This window comes from Gracilinanus agilis, chromosome 2 (genome assembly GCF_016433145.1).
Source record: "Gracilinanus agilis isolate LMUSP501 chromosome 2, AgileGrace, whole genome shotgun sequence".
NCBI lineage: Eukaryota > Metazoa > Chordata > Mammalia > Didelphimorphia > Didelphidae > Gracilinanus > Gracilinanus agilis.
The window spans coordinates 159,313,673-159,329,836 of NC_058131.1; the positions used below are offsets into that span (position 1 = coordinate 159,313,673).

The 16,164-nt window shown below is 47.3% G+C and overlaps 1 protein-coding gene across 1 annotated transcript; it reads right to left on the reverse strand.

Moving 5' to 3' along the window:
* Window positions 1-58: 58 nt before the first annotated feature.
* SORBS3 (sorbin and SH3 domain containing 3) lies at window positions 59-16,094 on the reverse strand. Its single transcript, XM_044659527.1, has 12 exons — window positions 15,438-16,094; window positions 15,190-15,333; window positions 14,806-14,914; window positions 12,914-13,107; window positions 11,420-11,483; window positions 7,316-7,354; window positions 6,964-7,030; window positions 3,300-3,387; window positions 2,974-3,060; window positions 2,758-2,811; window positions 500-661; window positions 59-169 (listed from the first exon to the last, which is right to left on the reverse strand). The coding sequence occupies exons 1-12, from the start codon at window positions 15,486-15,488 to the stop codon at window positions 59-61; spliced, it is 1,170 nt and encodes a 389-aa protein (XP_044515462.1). The 5' UTR covers window positions 15,489-16,094.
* Between the last annotated feature and the right edge of the window lie 70 nt (window positions 16,095-16,164).

The following is a 16,164-nucleotide window of genomic DNA, read 5'->3' on the forward strand; positions in this document are numbered from 1 at the left end:
GGCGCGGGGGGGGGGGGGGGAGGAAGCGGGGGACGGGGTGGACGCAGGGTCCTACAGCCTATCCTCGTATGTGACTCGCTAGAGGAGTAGATCGGACAGGAGAATGGGAGTGGAGCGCGCAAAACCGGCCCGCGCAGGACCGGAGCGGACAGGACGGAAAGAGGGATGGCTGGGAAAGGGAAAAGAGAAGCAGAGACTGGCTGACGGAGGAAAGAAAGGGAGACACAAGCAGGCAGTCCTAGACCTCGGCCGAAGTGACACCCACTGAATGAGGGCGCTGCGGAGGCGGGGTGGGGGGCGAGGGGCAGGGCCTCCCCAGGGGACCGGGACAGCCTCAGGTAGATTTATAAACTGGAAGGGGCCTTGGAGATCGTCCAATCCAACCTGCTTATTTTACAAATAAGGATACTGAGGCCCGCGGAGCAGAGGAGACCCTCCCGGACATCACTGCTCCACTCTCCACCTGCAGGACTAGCTAGACTCCACAGTCCCTTCCCACCTTCCATCCTCGCTCCCCTCTCATGCCGGTCATTCTCCCCGCCGGCCCGTGCCAGGGTCCCGGAAGGGAGGGTACCTGGTAGGGAGGCAGCCTCATCTCGATGGCTCGCATGTCTTTGTCCAGCTCCTCATTCAGCCTGGCCAGCTCTCTCTCCAGTAAGATCTGATGGGGCAAAGGGGCTGGGGTCCCCAGGAAACACACTAGGGCCCACCCCCTAGCAGCAGTATCCCCTCACCAACTCTAAAAGCCAGGTGATCACAAGGCATCCTTGCTAGAGGAACGGACACACCGTGTCCAGGCAGTCAGTTTTCCTTTAGGGACCCAGGTTCAGAGCATGATGAGATGCTACTTAAACAGGCCCTCCAGTGTTTGCAGACACCCCTCCCACCCCCTATAAAGAAGCCTCCTAGGACCCAAGGAAGGTGGATGGCTCACACCTGAATTACTAAAAGCTTTGGCCTCCCCAGTTGCTAGTTCTTACTTCTTTAATCCTATCTAGATATGGGATAGAGCACGATCTGCTCTCAGGAAAACTAGGCTTCCTGAATTCAAATCTAGCCTATGACATTTACTAGCTGTGTGATCCTGGCAAAGTCACATAACCCTATTTGTCTCAGTTTCCTCATCTGTAAAATGAGCTGAAGAAGGAAATCCCCAAATGGAGTCATGATGAATCCAAACCAATTGAACACCATACTCCTACCAGACAATTATTATCTAACTTTTTCAAACTCTTACTTTTAGCAAGTTATTCTCCAACTTAAGGACTCCTAATTTTCTACTACATCACCATCTAAAGCCCTGAGTTTTCCTTTTGTAGTATCTGCCCTCTGCTCTACTCCCTCCCAACATATACTGTAGGAACACACACATGCATTTCCTTCTGGCCCAGAATTGAAAGGGCCATTTTAAGGAAAATAAGGTGTGTCCAAGCAATCCGATCAAACTTCCAATTTGCCTACCTTGATAGCAGGGTTTGTTTTAAAAAATGGTAGGGGCTTTTCTTCTAATTCTCCATCTATTCCCCAATATGTACCCTCTGCTTTAATCAGCGAAGTCACTGATCCATGATCATTCGCAGAGCTTGAAGGCACCCTAGAAATAGTCTAATTCAGAGGGTTCCTAATCTCCTTTGGGGAACCTGCTTTTTAAATATTTTGATAACTGGCATTTCAATATAATGTCTCCTTTAGAAATCCCACATATTTTATTTTATACACTAAAAACATGTTCCTTAGAAGAGGCCTGTAGAATTCACCAGAATGCCAAATAGGTCCATAACACAAGAAAAGGCTTAAGAACTTCTAATCTAATGCAACCCTCTCATTTTTCAGAGAAAACTCTAGCTTAAAGAAAAGTGACTTGCCCAAGATCATTCTACTAGCCTCATTAGAGGTTGTTCTCACCTAGAATATAATTTTCTCCACTATAATGATACAATATTATTTTTTTATGAACATATGCATAGCTATAATTTCCTTATATGTATTTTATTACAAATTCATTTAATAAACTAGTAGCTACAGAATGAGTATATAAATTATATTTTGAAGTTATAAATAATTAGCTTTTTTAAAAATTCATTTCCTTTGCAAAACAAAAAAATAGCATAATAAAATAAAGACATTTCTAAAGGGTTTTTTAATTTGCTAATGGGTGATCTCTTCCTTTCTTGATTTCCTGTGACATTTTCATGAAGAAACAATTTAGCTCCTAAGTCACAGGAACAGTTATATAGATCTAAAAGAGACTTTGGAGGTTATCTGGTCCAACCCCTTCTTTTAGAGATGAAGAAACTGAGAACCAGAGAGGTTAAGGGATTTGGCCAGGCACACACAGGCAGTAGCCAGAAGAACTGGGGATCCAGTTCTCTGACTCCAAATAAAAATATTTTGACTGAGCAACACATTCACAACCTTTTTTCAGGTTTGTTCATTGCTCCCTAATTAGACTTTGACCTCTTTGAGGTAAAGGGCCCTGTGTTCTCATTTGAATCTCAATTAGTGTCTACCACTGTTCTGGGCACTGGAGTTCTTGTTGATTGATCTATGGGCTGGAAGGAGACCTCTTTGCAAAATGGCGACCTAGAATTAGCTCCTTTGGGTCTGGTGAGGAAAGTCTTGCCCGAATCTTTTACCACCTTTTGCCCTTTTCTCTACCCTCCCCCCAAACCCAGCATCTAAACCATCCCTCTCCTGCCCTACCCTCCTTCCCCCTCCCACTGGTGCCAGCCCCCCCCTTCCCCCCCCAGCACTCACCTCAATTGGTAAAGAGGGCTTCTCAGCAGGTTCATCCACCAATGACTTCTTGGGCTGAGGGGTAGGTCAGGTCAGGTCAGATCAAAGGGATTAGGAATGGGACAGTTCCCAGGCTCTTCCCTTTGAGGCCCCTTTTGAACTTGCCCTCTGCCTAAGCAGCCCTGGCTAAGGGCAGCCCCCACTTCTAACTCTCCATCCCAGGAGATGTTCCCTTACCTTCTGTCCTGTCTCTAGTTCTTGCAAAAACTGCTTCCAGGAGTCTTCCGTCCAGATATCTTCAGCTTTCTTCTGGTACCTGACCACCTGGATGAGGAAGCAGAGGGTAAGAACTCAAGTGGAGCGACCTGGGCGCAGAATCGTGCGATCTGAAGAAAGCCCCCCCATCCCGCAGATGGCCTGGCTCATCCAGAAGTGGAGCCTAAAAGCCCGTCACCAGAACCTGGCATGGCCAGTGCTGAACATCACGGATGTTATTCCAAGCACTGTCTGGGCTTTCAGAGGCTCCGGTGGGCACAGGAGGAGGTTGTTGGAGGGGTGTATACCTGAGGTCTTGACTGCAGGAGAGCTGAGGTTCTGGGCTTACAGCTGAAGATGTTCCCAGCCCCTTCTTTAGGATCCTTGAAGCCCCTCCTAGACAAGGGAGGGACAGTTATTGCTTTCTTGGAATATGGCTGAGTCTGGTCCAGGGAGAGGGAGCTGCTTTCTCTTCTTCGCAGCTTCAAATCCTTTCCTTACAGGCAGCCAACTTTCTCCCCAACCTCCATAGATCTCATTCGGGGCTCAGAAGACCACCAGCCACGTGATGCAATGGTGAGGGAGGGAAAGATAATAAGCATTTTATTCAGCCTCCTTTGCACCAGGACGTGCTGAGGCCATCCCTCACTTGCCCAGGGTCATACTGCTGGAAATGTCTGAGGCTATATTTGAACTCAAGTCTTCCTAACTCCAGTCCCAGGGCTTTCTCCTGGAGCCAGTCACCTCTGTCTGCCTCAGTTGCTTCAACTGTAAAATAGGGATGATAATAGCATCTACCTCCCAGGGTTGTAATGAAGATCAAATGAGATATATTTTTATTTTTTTTTTTTATTCTTTTTTTTAACCCTTCCATCTTGGAATCAATACTGTGTATTGGCTCCAAGGCAGAAAAGCAGTAAGGGCTAGGCAATGGAGGTTAAGTGACTTGCCCAGGGTCACACAGCTGGGAAGTGTCTGAGGCCAAATTTGAACCCAAGACCTCCTGTCTTTAGGCTTGGCTCTCAATCCATTGAGCCACCTAGCTGCCTTGAGATAATGTTTGTAAAGTTTTTAGCACAGTGTCTGGCACACAACAGGTGCTTAATAAAAACTTGCTTCCTTCCTGCCTGCCTCGCTTAGCTCCTACCAACCACACAGCCCTGAATCATTCCCTCAAGTGCCCAGAAGCTTCTCTGCCAGAGGTTTTCAGCCCTAGGCAGGGGAACTTATCCATTTGCTCTCATCATTACTATGTGATTTTTTTTTTTTGCTTGGCTGGTTTTGTTGTTGTTGTTGTTGTTTTTGATAAATCAATTTAATTAAGTTTTCACCTACATATGACAAATATCCAACATTAAGGTCAAAAATTAACAGACCCACTTTGTTTTGTTAGAAGGTGAACATGATGAAGTAGGAAGAGCTTTGGAATTGGAATTTGGAAAGTCAGGCAGTATGGTGGAAAGATGGCTGGAGCGGGGAGTCCTGATTTCTAGGGATCGAGGTTCAAATCGTGACTTTGTCCTTCAATACTTGGATGATGTCGGGCAAATCACTTAATCTAATCTGTAAAACAAGGGTGTCTTTCTTCCTTTGTTATTTGAATCCCCAGGGTTTCATACAGTGCCTGGCACAGAATAAGTGCCCAATAAATATCATTTCCTTTATTAGATGGCCACCGAGTGCTCTTCTAGCTCAGAATCCATCATCCTGTTAATGCTATTTCCCCTCTTTAATTCTGTTTCTCCATGTGGAAAGTGAGAGAGCTGAATTTGACACTCTGCAAGTTCCTCAGAGCTCTGACATTCTAGAATTCTAGAAGTTGTCTCTTCCTCAAGGTGACTTGACTTGGGTGAGTCTGAGTGCTGCTGACATTTCCTTTAGCATGGAACAAATCCTTTAGCATTTCCTTTAGTTGGCCAGAACCCCATATTTGCCTGTTTTTCCAGAACCAAAGAATACCAAAGCTGGGAGGCAATCATGAAATTCAAGGGCAGCTTCGAGGTTCAGTGAATAGAGGGCCAGACCTGGAGACAGGAGGCCCTGGGTTCAAATTTGGCCTCAGATACTTCCTAGCAAGTCACTTAACCCCCATTGCCTAAGCTTTACTGACCTTCTGCCTTGGAAAAGATACTTAGTATTAATGAATTAAGGTAAGGATTTTTTAAAAATCATGGCATCCAGGCCTTTAATTTTATACATGGGGAACCTGAAATAAAAAGGGGAGAAATGACTAGTCCAAGGTAACACAAAGCTGTTTCTACAACTAGCTTCTGGTTTATGGGCTTCCAAATGGGCTCTAGCAGGTTCCGCTGAATCAGAAGTTTGATCAGATAGCTAAGCGGGTGGCCAGTTCACCAGGCTATTAATAGGTCTCTAGCCATATATCAATGTGACCAGTCCAGTAACAACTGAAACTAGAGGCAGCAGGATGGCACAGTGGATAAAGAGCTGAGAAGGCTCAAATCTTTCTGAGTTCAAATCTGGCCTCAGACACGTACTAGCTTTGGGACCCTGACTTAACGCTGTTTGCCTTAGTTTCCTCATCTGTAAAATGAACTGCAGAAGGACACGGAAAACCAATCCAGTATTTTTGCCCCAAATGGGGTCACAGAGTCAGATATGACTGAAATGACTGAAAAATAACAACTGAAGAAGCCACACCTAAGGAAACTCCATGATGAGTCCCAGATGATGCTTACAGCAAGAGCGATTAAGAATAATCCTGACCACCGAATAAAAAATGCAGTGGCTTTATTTGCTTGGGTGGGCTGGGGTAGGGCGGGGAGCCCCTGCTCCCATGAACGGTCAGATCGTGACTGTCCCCTGGCTGGTCACCTGATACAACTCCTCTCCCATAGCCAAACTCATCCAAAGGTAAGGCCAGGAATTTAATGTTTAACCTCTCTTCTTACACTGCCCTCCATACCTTACCCTCATCCCTCCACATCAGCCACACCATGTTTCAAATTGTTTTTGGGAGATCTATTTAGAAATGAGGTTTCCAGGTTGAGGGGAGACAGAGGGAGGTGGCTGAGGTTAAAATGAGAACCTCCAAATAAAATGAAATTAAATTTAAAATAAAATAGAATAGAATAAAATAAAATAAAATAAAATAAAACAAATAAAATAAAATAAAATAAAATAAAACGAGAACGTCCAGATTCCTGTTCAGAGAAAACAAGGAGCTCAAGTCTTGCTTAGGGGTGACCCACGATGACAAGGCAGGTGTGCCAAGATCCCAGGGACCGGTGACGTGAGTTCTGCCACCTGGCCTGGCTTTGCAGAAACAAGCCCAACTGTATTCTGTCAGTCAGTGGAGGCACTGAGGAGAGGCTGCTTCCAGCTTAACTCTTTGCTTTGAGGTTAGTCATCGGAGGGGCTTAGAATTCGACTGGGCTGGGAGAGGGGACATGAGATCTGAAGAATCACCGTTTTATTTGTATTATAGTTATTCACTATATGTGTATGTGTCTCACCCTTCCATCGCCCTGTGAGCCCCACGAGGAAGTCGCATACACAGAGTGCTAGACTTGGGCTCAGGATGTCCCAGGTTCAAATTCCGCCTCCCGTATTTCCTTGCTCTGTGGCCCTGGGCAGATCTCTTAAACTCTCTGCTCCAGTTTCCTCATATATCAAAAGAGGGGATTGGGTTTGATGGCCTCGAAGGTCCCTTTTCAGTTTGGATTTTTGCCGGAGAGTTTAGAGTTTGCTTCTCTTTCAGCTCAAAGCTGGGCACATTTTCCTTAACTTGAGCTTTTTGGACGTGCCTCCCCCAAGTGGCCACCAGAGGGAGCCGGTCCACTACAGGGATGGACCACCCATTGTGGGGCTGGCGCCATCGCTAAGGCTCTGGCCTCCAATGGCCCAGGAATGGATGGTGGAGGAGAATGAAGACCTTTCTTAGCAGCACACATCCGCCCGCCAAGCTCCGAGCCTCAGGAGCTCCCTCCCCCAATCCCAGCATGCACTCACCTGATGGGGGGAGAGAAGGGACTCCTCTGAGGGGCAGTTCTCAAGTGTGGCCCCAGATGCCCAGAGTCTAGAAAGGATGGAGAACAGAGACAAAAAGGGGCTAGCAGAGGCTCTGGGCCAGGAATACTCAAGGGAAAAAAAAAACGGGAACTGGGGAAAGGAACCCTGATGGGTCATTTCCCGGGTTCTGAAAAGATTCTGACGTCACAGAGTAGACACGTGAAACCCTGACCGGGGAGAGAGATTTGGGCTCAGGCAGGAGTGAGTTCCCTGTCCTGAGAGAAGCCAGACTACGGAGCAGGGAGGAGGGGGGCCAGCCTCCAGGACCAGTTCTTGGGGTGCCCTGTCTCACCTTTGCCTCGCTCCTCAAAAGTCCAGTCCAGCTGCAGCTCTGGAAAAAGAGAAGAAGCAGGTCATGGCTCTCTAACCTCAGCCTCAACCCCTCTCCCGTCCCAGGGGCCCTCCCCTCCCCTTTAGGGGGTGGGGGAATGAGTCAGGCCCAGAAGAATGTCTAGAGGAAGGGGAGGAATTAGGAGGGCAGCTCCTAGGAGGTCTGGAAATGCTTTGGGTATCCAATGACTCTGGAGCCCCTCCAGGCAACCAGAGATTTCCCCCCTCTCTCCTCATACCCACCCACCTGTCCCTCTTGTAAGCAAAATGGCCAGATCAGGGAGAGTCTTTCTTGTTGATGACCCCTTCCCACTTTTTTCTTTCTTAAAAACCTTTACCTTGGGGGCAGCTGAGTGGCTCAGTGGATGGAGAGCCAGGCCTAGAAACCAGAGGTCCTGGGTTCAAATGTGACCTCAGACACTTCCCAGCTGTGTGACCCTGGGCAAGTCACTTGACCCCCATTGCCTAGCCCTTACCACTCTTCTGCCTTAGAACCAATACACAGTATTGATCCTAAAAGAGAAGGTAAGGGTTAAAAACAAACAAACAAACAAACAACAACAACAACAAAAACCCTTTACCTTAGGTCTTGGAATCAGGACCAAGTATTAGTTCCAAGGCAGAAGAGCTAGTAAAGGCTAGAAAATTGAGATTAAGTGCCTTTTCCAGGGTCATACAGCTAGCAAGTGTCTGAGATCAAATTTGAACCCAGGACAACACCCCCTCTCTGGGCTTAACTCTCAATCCACTGAGTGCCCTAAGTTAGTGCTGCCCAAAGTGGCTACTTCTGATATTTCAATTTTGAATGAGGACTTCAAGGCAGAGCTAGTTTTTCCATAAAGGAATGAATAATGAATGATGGAATTCTAGGCACAGAAAATCAACCACCTATTCCACCTGTCCTGAAGGCCTTGAAAGGACCACACATTAAGACCAGGTAGGGGGGATGGGGCAGCTGGGTAGCTCAGTGGATTGAGAGCCAGGCCTAGAGAGGGGAGGTCCTAGGTTCAAATCCAGCCTCAGCCACTTCCCAGCTGTGTGACCCTGGGCAAGTCACTTGACTCCCATTGCCTACCCTTACCAATCTTCCACCTATAAAGTCAATACACAGAAGTTAAGGGTTTAAAAAAAAAAAAAAAAAAAGACCAGGTAGGGGAACGGAGTGGCCCAGTCATGAGTCTCCCCAAGGAAGAGGAGGTCAGTATTTCCTTGCCACATCAAGATGGAGCTTGGATCTCCACTGGAACCTTACAGAATCACAGACTGATGTTTGGAGGGGACATCTAGTCTTTCTACAATACAACAGAATACACCCGTATCCAAGATCTGTGCTCATAGATAATAATCACAATAATAGCTAATTTTTATTAAGTGCCTTCTAGGTGCCAGGTGCTCTGCCGAGTGCTTTACAAATACCTCGTTAGATCCTTAGAACAATCCAGGGAGGCAGGGCTATTATCATTCCCATTTTACAGTTGAGGAAACTGAGGCAGAGGTTAAATGACCTGCTGGGTAACATAGCCAGGAAATGTCTGAGGCTGGATCAGAACTCAAGTCTTTCTGACTCCAGGTCCAACATGCCTTCTATTGATTGTCCTAAATGCCTCATTGCCATTTTGCACATTCCATTCAACTCCTAGTTTTATTCTCTGGGGCTAAGCAGTCTGTCTACATTCCTTCTTCAACGTGACAGAACCCATTAGATTTCAAGCTCCTCAAGAGCAGGAACTGTCTTTTTTGCCTTTCTTTAAGGGTTTAGTACAGTGTGTGACACATATCAGGCACTTAATGTGTGCTTTTTTTTATTCTTTAATTTTAAAAAATTTCCCCCATGGTTACATGATACATTTTCTCTCCTCCTCTCTTCCTTCTCCCCTCCCAGAGCTGACAAGCAATTTCACTGGGTTATACATGTATTATCACTCCAAACTTATTTCCATATTGTTTATTTTTATAAGTGGATAATCTATTAAAACCCAAACCCCAGATCATATGCTCATATAAACAAGAGGTCAATCAGATGTTTTTCTTCTGTGTTTCTACTCCTACAGTTCTTTCTCTGGATGTGAATAGCGTTCTTTCTCTTAAGCCCCTCAGAATTGTCCTGGATCATTGCATTGCTTTAATAAGTGCTTGGTGTTTTTTTTTAAACCCTTAACTTCTGTGTATTGGTTCCTTAGTGGCAGAGTGGTAAGGGTGGGCAATGGGGGTCAAATGACTTGCCCAGGGTCACACAGCTGGGAAGTGTCTGAGGCCAGATTTGAACCTAGGACCTCTGTCTCTAGGTCTGGCTCTCAATCCACTGAGCTACCCAGCTGGCCCCAATAAGTGCTTGTTAAGGAGTAGCCAGGTGCCTCAGTAGATAGAAAGCCAGGCTTGGAGACCAGAGGTCTTGAGTTCAAATCTGTTCTTTGACCTAGTCACTTAACTCCAATTGCCTAGCCCTAGCCACTCTTTTGTGGCAAGTATTGATTCTAAGACAGAAGATAAGGGTTTAAAAGTATTCTGCCTTAGAATCAATATTATGTATTGGTTCCAAAGCAGAAGAGTTGTAAGGGCTAGACAATGGGGGTTAGGTGATTTGCCCAGGGTCACACAGCAAGGAAGAAGTATGTAAGGCCAGATTTGAACCCAGGAACTCCCATCTCTAGGTCTGGCTCTCAATCCACTGAGCCCCTCCCAATACCCCCTTCAATGCTTCTTGACAGACTGGTAGTCCTTCAAATCCTTGAAGGCAGATACCATGTCCTCTTATGCCTCTTCTTCTCCAAGCTATCTCTATCCCAGATGTCCTCAACCAATCCTCAAATGGCACAAACCACGCTGGTTGTCTTCTTCCAGATGCCCTTTGGCCTATCAATTTCCTTCCTATGGAAATATATATTGTATGATGGCACATGTACAGCTGATGCCATAACACCTGCTGTCTTGAGAAGGCAGGAGCCGGGAAGGGAAAGAGAGAGCACGGATGGCAAAATGTCAGAAAATAATTTAAAACTGTATCGACATCTAATCTGGAAAAAATGTTTTCATTTTAAAAAACGTCCTTCCTAAAATGCAGTCCCCAGAAATGAGCACCCTGCAGCAGACGGATGTCGTCTCATCATGGCAGAGTGGAGGGTCCGTCAGCCCTCCCCCAGACACTGAGCTTCTCTTAATTTGGGCTAAGATGACCTCGGCTTTCTTGGCGGCGGTCTCATCTATTGATGCATCTGGGGCTTGCAATCTTGTGTTGAGGAAGGTAACATTTTAGAAGCTTTTACATTGACTTCTTTTAAATTTCATCTCACTAGAGTCAAGCTCTCTTTGAATCACCTATGCCTTTATCCAAGTCACAACACTGGGGAACTCTACTGGAGATAGCTTTCTAATAATAATAAAGATAATAATAACAATAGCCATCATATTAATAATGTTTTAGGGTTTGCAATGCATTTCACATATCCTATCATTTTATACTCACAATGATCCACGCTATAATCTCTAATTTAAAGATGGAGAAACTGAGGCAGGAAGAAGTTTAAGTGACTTGCCCAGGGTCATATGGTTAGAAAGGATCTGAGGCAGGATTTAAACCCAGTCTTCTAACTATAAATCCAGCGATTTTTCTAGTATCCAACACTGCAGTGGACCAATATTTTCTACTCTCTGGGTCTGGCCGCTCAATTGGCTCTTTTATTGTTCTTGTTAAGTCTTTTTGGTCATGTCTGACTCTTTGTGACCCCATTTTGGGTTTTCTTGGCAAAGATAATGGAGAGGTTTTCCATTTCCTTCTCCACTTCATTTGATGAGAAAAAGGAGGCACAATTAAGTGGTTTGCCCAGGGTCTCCCAGCTGGGAAGTGTCTGAGGTCAGATTTGAACCCAGGACGTCCTGATGCCAGGTCTGGCTCTCTAACCACTGAGTAACCTAGCTGGCCTTCTTAGTATTGATCCTAAGACTGAAGGTAAGGGTTTAAAAAAAAATGGACAGATCCGTTTGCTTTCTCTTAGAGGAAGACTTCTCTTATCTTAGCAGCCACCCCCACCCCAACCCATACATCAGTCATGACAAGACTGGGTCTCACCTGGAAGTTTCTGGTGGATCTGCTGGAACATTTTCCGGTACCAATCTCGTGGGCTTCCTACACTCTGGGAATAGAGAAAGCAAAGTCAGACAATCTTCCTTGCCCTACCTCCAGGAGGGCTCTGCTGAGCTGATGGTAAAGGAAAAAACAGTAGCTCAGTTTGGAAGCAGTTCAACACCTACTTTTCAAAGTAGTCTTAGAGTCACCTGGGGCACTGAGATAGAGTGACTCCCGCAGAGTCACAGAGCCCCTGAGCGTCAGAGGCATAATTTGAATCCAGGTCTTCCTTACTTTGAGGCCAACTCTAATCAAGGAAGTTGGGTGATGTAGTGGACAGAGGGCAGTACTATAGCCTTAGATTCAAGAAACTGAGTTTGAATTGTTTCAAATACTTACTGTGTCTGACACTCTTCAAATTATTTAATCTCTCTCCTCCCTCCCTCTCTCCCTCTTTCTCTTTCTCTCTTTCCTTCTCTCTCCCTCCCTCTCTCCTCTCTCTGTCTCTCTCCCATCTGTATTCTCTCTCTGTCTGTCTGTCTGTCTCTCTCTGTCTCTCTCTCTGTCTCTCTCTGTCTCTCTCTCTCTGTCTCTCTGTCTCTCTCTCTCTCTTTCTCTCTCTCTCTCCCATCTGTATTCTCTCTGTCTCTGTCTCTGTCTCTCTGTCTCTCTGTCTCTCTCTTTCTTTCTTTCTTTCTTTCTCTCTCTCTCCCCTCTCTATTCTCTCTGTCTCTGTCTCTGTCTCTCTCCCTTCCTCCTTCCCTCCTCTTTTTCTCTCCTTCCCCACTTATTTTCTGGTTTCCTAATCTGCAAAATAGGGATAATAATAGCATCTATCTCACAGGGTTGATTTGGAAAGCTTAAATCACTATACAAATCCTTGTTTGGTTTTTAATATGATCCTCTTTATATGTAATTTTAAGATTTATAAAGCTCCTTCCTCACGTAACTCAGAGAAGACATACAAGTATTGTTATCCCCATTTTATTTGATGAAGACGTTGAGGTTCTTAGAAATGAAATTAAGTACCTACAGTCACAATAAGGATCAGAAACCAGACCTCCCTTGGCTTCAAACTCAGTAGTCTTTCCACTATGAGTGGCACGTATCAGTGTGAGATCATGGAAAGAACATTGGAATCTTAATGTATGACATGGGGCATTCCTGAGCTTAGGGACAGCTAAATGTCACAGAGGATGGAGTGCTGGACTTGGAATCAGGTGTGAGTTCAAATGTAGCCTTAGGAAACTTCCTAGCTTAGCTGTGTGACCCAGGACAAGTCACTTAACCCTGTTTGCCTCAGTTTCTTCATCTGTAAAATGAGCTGGAGAAGGAAATGGCAAACCACTCTAGGATCTTTGCCAAGAAAACCCTAAATGGGGTCACAAAGTCAGACACAACTGAAAAAAAGAATGAAGGTTTGTTTTGAGCTCAAAGTCAGTCCCCCGCCCCTTCTCCCATCCTCCTCTCTCCCTCAGTAGTTCCCCCAGCACTCACAGAACGAGGAGCGATGGGCATGCCACTCTCATCTACTGGCCCAATGCCTTCATATTTGACCCAGCGCTTGTCCCGATGTTTGCTGCCTTTGGTCCACGTGGCTGACCAGTTTGGGGCACACTGGGATACGGGTGGCTTAGTGCCTCCAGGGACCTGGCTCTCAGGAACAGGCCAGGTCTGATACCAAGAAGGATCTGTGGGTAGCATTTAGGAGGCAGAGGAGAAAAGAACATTAAGGAGAAGTGAGTCAGTTATTCCTGACTCCCATTACACACACACACACACACACACACACACACACACACACACACACACACACACACTCAGACTTCGATCACCACTGAGGTTTCCAGGACAGTAACCCCTGATCTTTTCTGAGTTATGACATTCTGTTTGTTTGATTTTGTGACTTAAACACACACAAGTGTACCTGATTACCTCCAGATAAAAGGAGCATCTAGCACATGTTTGTTTTTTTAAAAGTGAATCCAACGGCTCATGATCAAATTGCTTACCATCTCTCAGAGGAGGGTGGTGGGAGACAATTTGAGGGGATTGGTGAAGCCCTAAAAGTGTTCTTAGTATGGCCTTCCTCCTCTGAGGGGAGAGTCGCTGCTTTGGGGTAGGGGATCTCGTTTATGGAATTGGAATTTTCTAATCAGATTTTGTACCCTCCACCCAGCTAGGTTCTTACTTTATCCCCCTTAACTTAAAGCATGAAGGCAAGTAACTTGATTGGCATTCCCACTCACTCCTTAGACAGCCTCCCTTTCCCCAGGCTGATAGACTCCTATAGAATCCAGCCACGTTCCAAGGACATCGACCAGGAGAGCCCCGAGAGGCCTCCTTCAGGTGGAGAGGTACCAGTCACTTCAGGGGTTGACTTTCATCCTCACCCTCCATTCCCATGCTCCCCAGCAACCAAGCTTTGGCACTGGCCTGCCTGCCTCAAGGTCCGCCATATACAATTAGGTGTGTTGGGTGAGAAAGGAGGAGAGGGGGGTTAAAATTAGACCTCCATCCTTAGGGCTGGGCCAAAGCTGGCCCAATTTTGGAAAAGGGCAATGGTGATAGAGTTCCTCCACAGAGTTGTGTTGGCCTGGAAGTCTTCTCTTCCCTAGGAGTCTTTGCTCTCTTGGGTGACAAAGGCCCATAGTGGAAGAAAGTATCTGTTTTGCCCCCAGTAGTCTACACAAGGAGAGAAGCCCTGATGCAATGCCCATGAGGGAAATACCCAGTAGGGGAGGACATCTAGAATGAAAGGTGCCCTCCTGTCGCAAAAGGATTCAATTAATTTTATGCCTCTCTTTCCCCTTCTACCTCCCTGACCTCAAAACATCTGCCTCCCTGGGTCAGAGCAGCACCCCTCTCCTTTAACCTTTGCCCTTTAGAATAGCCTCACAGGGATTTGTGGATCTCTATTTCCATGAAGATCCGTAAATCTATAAATGAACACGTAAGGAATGAAGGGAAATGCCCTTCAGTATCCCTTCTATGTATGTGTGTGTGTGTGTGTGTGTGTGTGTGTGTGTGTGTGTGTGTGTCCACACATTCTATCTATGGTTCTGAACGTGCTTAATACAGGGTGCTGAGGGTGTCTGAATCAAAGGCCGAAGGCAGCGCCAATCTAGGCAATAGCCGCGCCGGTTCCGAGGGGATCCTGTCCCAGATATAGGAGAGTGCCATTCTGTTGCCATCCCTTCTGGGGAGAAGGAGGGGAGACCCCATATCCTCTTCCTTCTACCGTACTGTCTACCTGGCCTTCCAGAGTCTGACTCGGGAAGGAACAAGGCAATGGGCAAGTGGTTAAGTTGGGGAAGTCGGAGGGATCTTTGACAAGATCTCTGACAAGATCTCTGACGAGAGGGACGTTTCCTCTGGGCCAAGCCAACCTGGGGCGACTCTCCTCGGTGGGGAGCGCCCATTGCACACGGTCCTGGGGGCCGGATCGTGGAACTGGAAGTTGAGCGTGTTGGAGCCACCGTTCCGCAGCACCGGCACCTGTTGCGGTTGGGGAAGGGGCAAAGGGAGAAAGCTCAGGATCGATTCGGGAGGAGGGGTCGGTTCCCAGAACACGTGGGGGGATACGAGGGCTTAACAAAAACCCACCAGGCGAGGGTATCGGGAAGCAAAAGGGCCCCCTCGCAAGAAACAGAGTCAAATCGCTTGTGCCGCCCCCAGCCCTCCGCCAAACCGCGTCCTCCCAAGATCCCCTTCCGCAGCGCCGGACGAGTCCGCCCTCTCTCAGCCCTGGCCCTCTGAATGGCCTCACTCACCCGCGTCCCTTGACGGTGCGGTAATGTATGTGCCTGGAGGTGGCCCGGGATGAAGTCATTGAGGCTGAGCCCCGGGGGGAGACTGTAGTATGGGGACTGCATAGCGTGGCCAGGGCCCACAGACCCACAGGGGACCGGCTCTCCCTTGGGGAAAGGACAAGGGAGAACTAGAATCGGCCCGGGAAGCCCCAGTCTCTTCTGGCTCTGGATGGGGGTCGAGGTCTGGGGAGGGGCGTCTGGAGTGTCACCTGGGCTCCCGATGCCCCAAGAGGCAGACTCCTCCCCTGGGCACCAGCCATCAGCTCTGTCCCTGCTCCTGCTCTTGGCGCCGCCTCAGCTGCCGGATCAGGCACAATGAACTGCTTGTTTGAGTGACCCAGGAACTGCAGGGGTGGGGGGAAGGGGGGAGTAGAGGAGTAGAGGACCAGGGTGAGGGAGAGGATAAGAGAGGAGAGGGATGGCAAGAAGCTGGGAATGATGGGAAATGGCTGGTCGTCCAGTTATGCAGACATACTCTACAGGGATCTCAAAGCACTTTATGACTTCCTCCCCAAAAAGAGAAATGAGAACAGCTGTTGGGCACGGCAATGAAGGAAGGAAGGAAAGAAACTCGCCTCAGTTGGCAATGTGCCATATGTGGGGACAGTCAGGGTTCCTCCCCTCAGTACCAAGACCAGGCAGTGCCTCTAGGGTGAAGGGGAGAAATCATCTTTCCTGAGTCAGGAGTTAAGCATGAAGTGGTCATAGCCCTTTCTGTTTCTGCTTTTCTTCCCTGTGGACCCAGGGACTCTGGGGAGTTCAGAATGCCAAGGAGGACTGGCCTGCCCTCAAGTCTTGGCTCTGCTTGCCCTCCTTCTGCATCTCCCTCCCCCTCGTTGTCTCTGTCTCCTCTTTCTTCTGTCTCTTCGTTTCCTTCCTCTCTCTCTCTCTCTCTCTCTCTCTCTCTCTCTCTCTCTCTCTCTCTCTCTCTCTCTC

What these genes read in the sequence shown, in the direction of transcription:
- SORBS3 (XM_044659527.1), bottom strand. Translation starts at nt 15,488, where the DNA reads ATGGCTGGTGCCCAGGGGAGGAGTCTGCCTCTTGGGGCATCGGGAGCC. An exon ending in TTGGGGCATCGGGAGCCCAG is followed by an intron (nt 15,334 to 15,437) that starts GTGACACTCCAG and finishes CCTTTCCCCAAG; the next exon opens with GGAGAGCCGGTCCCCTGTGG. An exon ending in AGCCCTCTTTACCAATTGAG is followed by an intron (nt 662 to 2,757) that starts GTGAGTGCTGGG and finishes TTGCCCCATCAG; the next exon opens with ATCTTACTGGAGAGAGAGCT.